The sequence below is a fragment of the Cebidichthys violaceus genome, unplaced genomic scaffold (genome assembly GCF_023349555.1).
Source record: "Cebidichthys violaceus isolate CVI_PGR_0920_01 unplaced genomic scaffold, fCebVio1.0.p SCAF_27, whole genome shotgun sequence".
NCBI lineage: Eukaryota > Metazoa > Chordata > Actinopteri > Perciformes > Stichaeidae > Cebidichthys > Cebidichthys violaceus.
The window spans coordinates 3,286,088-3,293,093 of NW_027176450.1; the positions used below are offsets into that span (position 1 = coordinate 3,286,088).

Here is a 7,006-nt window from a genome sequence, read left to right on the forward strand (position 1 = left end):
GGTATTCAGTTAGCCATGTCCTGATTGGCCGGCTATTCTTATGCAAATCTTCAGTTGGCGAATGCATGCTTGTGTTTGGATGAGAGTGCTACCACAGAGTAAAGCGTAGAGCCTGGGTGAGTTAGAACTAAAGATTACACTATTATAGAATTGCAGCTAAAATCGAATACACTTTGGATTCTGGAGCCATGTTTTGTTCACAAATTTAAAGAAAAGCATATTGAATTTGTCTGATGAGCTTTTTCTCCGAAATTCTCTGAAAGAAAATTACTTAAACTGAGAGTATTGTTTCTTTGTAAAGCAACATTGAGGAGATTGTTTAAAGAAAACTCTATGAAACACTTGGTACTGCTTTAGATTACAGCACGTATGTTTCCGTATTACAATTTTGTACATACGGCGTACCCATGAAATACTTCCTGTAAACTGCAGTACTACTACTGTACTAAACATACTGTTTTTCAACTGTATGTGCTCTACATGTTAATATGAGTTCTAAAACTGTCTGATTTGATATATTTTCAGCTAAATGTAGCATGAGACCAAACTTCTCAAATACATTTTTAAGGCTGCCTCATCTAATATCAGTTATACATTATCGATGCAAAACAGCAGTAAACCAGCCAGCTCTAGTACCATGCAGTTGAGAGTATTAATTCCACTTTTTTGTCCTTAAGGATTCCATCTGCATGAAAAACATCATTCAGCTTCTTTTACCTACTTCTGAATATTGATACATGACACCATTTTCAAACTCCCCAAAGCTGTAACACTCCTCATCTCAGAGATAAAGACGCACTCTTCAGATGGCCCGGCTGCCACTGAGCTGCTTCTTATTTGGTTGCAGGAGAAAGAGTGGAGGCAGCAGAGGAAGTCAGAGCAGTAGGAGGGCAACAGAGTGAGCTTGGCTAGTTTCACTGACCTAGACTTCTGAATGTGGAGTGTCAGATGCAGGCATGTTGAGCTTGGGTGAGAAGGAGCGTGGTAAGAAGGGCCAGCCACATTGTCCTCAAACTGCTGGAAAAATCAGATGACAGAAATCAGAGGTTCTCGTTCTCCTCTCCACTGGATCATGGTAGAGAGCTCGAAAAGGCTATGAAATGTACAAAAACAGACCAACTCCTTTACTGATCATCCCAGATGTGCAGTGGTGGAAGTACTCAAATCCTCAAATACAACAATGTACAACTACTCCAAGTAAAAGTCCCTCATTCAAAACCAGAGAGTGCAGCAGTATTATCAAGATGTACTTATACTGATAGTATCAAAAAGTGACATGGCCTCTGTGACTGATGTATTATTATATATGACATTGTTAATGTGTTAATACTGAAGCATCAAGGTTAAAACAGCATTTTACCAAAATCTGTTTTAGCTGATGCCAATTGAATTACTTTATTTAGTCCAGGGGTTCCCAATGTATGGGTCGACCTGTCCAAAGGGTCACCAGATAAATGTGAGGGGTCGTGAGGGGTTTCATGGGGGAGAGAGAGAACTCTCCCTCTGAGCTTTGAACATTGTTTTTAATACATATTTTTGTTGATGAAGTATTGCATCACCAATTTACCTCCTCAGGCCTTGATCAGTGTTTGAAGTAAAAATCATGTGAGAAGTTTGGACTTCTTTTGTGGAACTGCTAGCAACTCATAGACGTTCATAGATCATAGATTTTATAAATGCACTGTACTGTATTGTATAACTTTGTCATATGTGGGTTTGTTTCTACAGCTGGAAAAAGGTGCAATATTTTCCTTTGAAATGTGGTGGAGTAGTATGAAGTGGATATAAAAGGTATAGGTAAAAAGTAGCTAAAATTGTACTTAATGTCCTTGAATTAATCTACTTTTTAGAAATGCAGACATGTGAAAAACATATTACAGACATGAGTAATGCCAAACCAATGTAATGCATCAGTAAACACCTTTTAAAAACAAATTGTGAACACTTTTTAATGAATTAATATGATGACATAAATACGAGGTCAATCAGTCATAGCTGCAGGTATATTTAAACGAGTGATACAAGTGACAAGTGACTCAAGACCCTAGAGAGGCACAGACACGTTCCTCTTGTGGAGACTTTGATAACATCATTGACTGGAGAATCCACTGAAGACTTTCATGGCTCTGACACTATGTGTGACTATTTTGTAATAATATCAGGTAGCAGTACGGACCTTTGTGGAATAGCTGTGGAATATATTTAAAGAAATAATATAAGTCCAATTGAAGATTGAGCTGACAGCCAAATATAATAATAACATATAATTCTAATATAATATTCATTTATCTTGTAAAGAAGACAATAATGCATGCTGTGAGATGTCTCCTTGAGCCAGAAGCTTTATAGACTTATTTCTTACCTTGTGTGGATGACCACAGAGTGTTGTCCCACCTCTTTCCCTCAGTACATCCTCTGCGTCTGCTCTTACCTTCATGACTTTCAGCCTTTTATACTGGCCTCAAAGGAGTCCACAGGAAGCCTAGTGAGAAGAAAAGGAACGGTAGGAGAGCAACACAAGCTGCATGGATCATCTGACAGACATGACCAATAGGTGGACCCATTTGGAGTGTCTTTGGTCTGGTGGACCAACAAGCTCCCATTAATTCATGCTTTTGTTACATAACCGAAGCATTAATACCTGCTGAATTGTTTTAGACATATTTATGCAAGGGCCCTTCAAAAAGGCCTTGTTATGGAATTCTGCTCCACTAAAGTGCAGTTTATTTGCCACATCCCCCCACTTCTGCCGGAGGCCACCGCTCTTTGTTCAGAAATTAAGTCTCTTTTACATCATCTCAGACTTGGAGAGAGAGCCACACCCTGCCAAACAAAACCTACAAGTGTCACATGAACCTGGAATCACCCCCAGATCCTCTTCAGGATCCCAGAGACCTCACAGGAACAATTGAGTGGAGATGAGTTTACACAGAGCTGAGCATTAAGAAGGTGTTCCATCCGTCCTTTTTCCCCCATTCGGCAGCGTATAACCTACTGCAGAGGTCGACTATTTCCTAATCCTGGGAGTTTAGACTTGAGGGGGACATCATGTTTGTACAAACACAGCATAAGTGTGTTTTCATGTCATGTGAAATTCCTCTCTCATGAATCATGTTTGGCTCATTCAGATCTGGAGCAGCTCTCTCAATATACATGGTTTTACTGTGAATGCTCACTTATTGAAACATCTGTGTGTGTTGCAACATTTGATTCCTTTTTGAAAAGTATCTGGCCCTTAAGGAAACAGTGACATGCTGACTTCTTTAAACTTGCATCAGTATGTGTGCTGTGCATTACTGGAATCAATTACAGTTATACTGCCCATCCAGCATCCTCTCTCTTTGGTGTCTACTTCCATCACCTGAGGGCACGATAACCTAAATATCCAGTGAAGTCCTGATTGAAGTTGTATACGGCGGTAACCAGATCTGCATTATATCAGAAAGATCCTGTTGTGCTTTTATCGAATATTATTATCAATTAATGCTCCGTCCTTGGAGCTATTTAGTGCAAATAACAGCGCTTGGTATTAAATCACATTCGGACTCTCTACTGGCCAAGACAGGACAACATTGACATGACACATTTTATTGATAAAGTAGATTCCTTTTTTTAGTTTATTCAATTAGCTGTTCAATTGTATTTTCTGCTAATTTAATCTAGAAATTAGCAGATTATAAACTCAAAATGATGGACCCTTAAAGAAAGCTTTGTCATTTAGGAGGAGGAGCACTGTGTGTGTGTGTGTGTGTGTGTGTGTGTGTGTGTGTGTGTGTGTGTGTGTGTGTGTGTGTGTGTTGACCCACCCCCAGATTCATAGGAAAAAAGAATCTACTGCAAAGATAAGCTCAGTGTTGTTGGACACAACAGTGTGTCTTTCGCAGTAGCTGCAGCATTGCTTTCTGAACCATTGTCATAAAATCGAACATGTCCCCTGCTGAGGGGATCTGGGGGAGCTTAACATCAGCTCCATCACCAAGAATTGTCAGCAGAGGATTTACTTCCTGAGGCAGCTGAGGAACTTCAACCTGCCAAAGACAATGATGGTGCACTTCTACACAGCCATCATTGAGTCCATCCTCTGCTCCTCCATCATTGGCTCTGCTGAGAGGGTGACCGGCTGCAATCTGCTGTCCCTCCAGGTTTCTTATTTAAATACATTTAACACTTTTACATTACACTTTCTGTACATCTCACTTGTTTATAGTCCTGTTATCTGTTCGTTTGTGCACTTTATTTTATATTTCCCTTTATTTTATATTTTACTGTAAATTTGAATATGTTTCTACTTTTTGCACTGTGTTGATTGTTGTTGATTGTTTAATGTTATGCACCACCCTCAACCACAGGGCTGAACTCTCTTTGTTCATGCTTCATGTTTTGACATGACACGACACCAGTGATGGTGTCGTGTCATCCATCACTGAATCTTAACGGGATAGTCACTGTACTTCATTACACCCAAACACATCATCGTTAGTGCTATTACTTACACAAATCTGCTATTCTGTCTCGACAAGACACAATATCTGTTGTTTGTTGGTGGAGCTAAATGCTGTTTACTTGAGTATTTGCTTGTATTGCTGCATTTGCTTCAAATGTCTAACAAAATGAAGGAGATGTTGGAGTAACGGGAAAACATTTAATTCCATAAACGATTTAAACAGAACCTTAAGCTCCTGCTCAGAGGAAGCCTTTTGTTGAACCACACTGCCAATTAAACTCAAATCCAAGCATTCACTTCCAAAACTCCAATTAAGAGAAATTACCCCATAATAACCCTGGGGAGTGTTCATGCACCACCTGCATCCTTTACCCTCATTAACTGGTGTTAATGATATTCTGTTTGTCCCCCATCATTCATTTGACCGAAGTACAGAAACAGAACTACCCACTGCATCAAGTCACAGCTTTAATATCAGGCTTGGACTGTGCAAACGCCAATAATAAAGTGTGTTGTGTGTTTTTTTTTTCCTATGGTGCATGTGTACTCATCAGTATTAACATTTGGAGCAAATCACAGGAGACATCAGCAGCTAAGGCCACCGACTTACACTCGTTCTTCTGTTATTATATCTTTTGTAAAAAATGTTACACGGAGTTTTCTAAGAATTTGTGGTGATTTGCGGACTGTTGTTGTCCCCCCTCAACGTGTCGGGTCTCTGTCCGCCGTTATTAGGAGCATCACCCTGGAGGTGATGGTGGAGCGCTTGTTGCCGTGCGCCAGGCGCGAGGCCTCTTCGGCGATGCGCTCGAAGATGTAGTTGACAAACTAGTTCATGATGCCCATGGTCGTGGAGGAGATCCCCCTGTCCGGGTCCACCTGCTTCAGCACCTTGTACACATTGATGGCGTAGCTTCCTTTCCCGTTCTTGCGACGCTTTGTGTCTCCTTTCTTCTGGGTTTCAGTCTGAGACAGCGATGAAGGAACACGCCTCCAGTCACCGCCCTGGAGTCAGCCCCATATTTATAACGTGGCTGTGTAAACGCGAGTGTTCCTTTCCTCCTGTGCGATTGGAGCGTCTTTCACCAGAGGACCGTCGGTACCGCTCGGCGCGCAGCGCCATTGGCTCGCGTGTTTCAGATTCATTCGGCCAATCGGATAAGCCTCTGCGGTCTATATTCTTTTCCTCTCTAAAGCATTACGTAAAGGTACGAGATCTCTCACTCACCGGTTCACGGCGAGTCCGCCCGATCAATAACTATCTATAACGATCATGTCTGGCAGAGGGAAAACCGGAGGCAAAGCCCGAGCGAAGGCCAAGTCCCGGTCCTCCCGGGCTGGACTCCAGTTCCCGGTGGGCCGAGTCCACAGGCTGCTGCGCAAGGGCAACTATGCCGAGCGCGTCGGCGCCGGAGCTCCGGTGTATCTGGCGGCCGTGCTGGAGTATCTGACCGCTGAGATCCTGGAGCTGGCAGGCAACGCGGCCAGGGACAACAAGAAGACCAGGATCATCCCCAGGCACCTCCAGCTGGCCGTGCGCAACGACGAGGAGCTCAACAAGCTGCTGGGAGGTGTGACCATCGCTCAGGGGGGAGTGCTGCCCAACATCCAGGCGGTCCTCCTCCCCAAGAAGACGGAGAAACCGGCCAAGAGCAAGTAAAAGACTCGAGCCGGGACGTAGGGCTCACCTCGGAGCCTGCCACCTTTTCATACCACTGCTCGTTTTTTGGATAAACAATCTTTCGAATCGTGGACAGTGTTTGGTGTTGCTGTTTCTATGAAGACATACACTCGCTTCCTATCGGGGCTGCTCACAGACTGCTCAGTCTCTGTCGTGGTGTCGGCTCTGGAAAATGGAGGCGTATCAGAAGGCCGGGGAGAAAACCAGATGTTAACTTGGACCAGTTCTGAGGGGAGGGGTTCTTATTGTTTCGCTGTGCTGTTACTAAACGTTGCAGATCGTTGTGTTGTTTCTGTCATGTTTCTCAATAAATGCCCCGCAGCCTTGTGGCGCAGGGCGAATACATCCGGTCTGCACGAGCCTGTGTACTGTCAGCTGTATGTGAGAGAGGACTCAGGGTTGTGCAGGGTTTAAAGAGGTAGGCTACTGTTCAGTATGTGGCTGTGAGCAGTCCTGCATTTTGTTTTAAGGTCGGCTCTTCCACATCACGAGGGTTTAATCCATCATGTGCCTTTTGTCATGCTGAAATTATGAATGACAGTTCTTCAAGGAAACCATGGCAACTGATGTTTTATTTTAAGCTGAATTGAGTTTTAGTTTATGGTGGTTTTATTCTTTGCTACAGTTGATCCCAGGAGCCCTGAGGAAACGTGTTGTGGCGATAGAATAGGTGGTTGATAATTCTGAAGTTTACATCATGTTCATACCTTTATGACGTGTTCTGACCAAACTGAACTCTGTAACGTGGACTTTCATTGCATTGTTTGTTTTGGCCACAGATGGATGTAACTCCCGACATAAAGCGTGAATCTGAACATGATGATGATAGAAGATGATGATTGGGACACATTCAGACAACGTTCTGCTCTGTTCTGCCTCAG

General features: G+C 43.0%; 1 protein-coding gene across 1 annotated transcript; it reads left to right on the forward strand.

The window, feature by feature from the left end:
* Positions 1 to 5,578: 5,578 nt before the first annotated feature.
* h2ax1 (H2A.X variant histone family member 1) lies at positions 5,579 to 6,470 on the forward strand. The gene has a single exon (XM_068721218.1). The coding sequence runs from the start codon at positions 5,718 to 5,720 to the stop codon at positions 6,102 to 6,104; it is 387 nt and encodes a 128-aa protein (XP_068577319.1). The 5' UTR covers positions 5,579 to 5,717; the 3' UTR covers positions 6,105 to 6,470.
* Positions 6,471 to 7,006: the final 536 nt, after the last annotated feature.

Bases quoted from the DNA above. Each gene is read 5' to 3' on its own strand.
- h2ax1 (XM_068721218.1), top strand. From the start codon at position 5,718: ATGTCTGGCAGAGGGAAAACCGGAGGCAAAGCCCGAGCGAAGGCCAAG.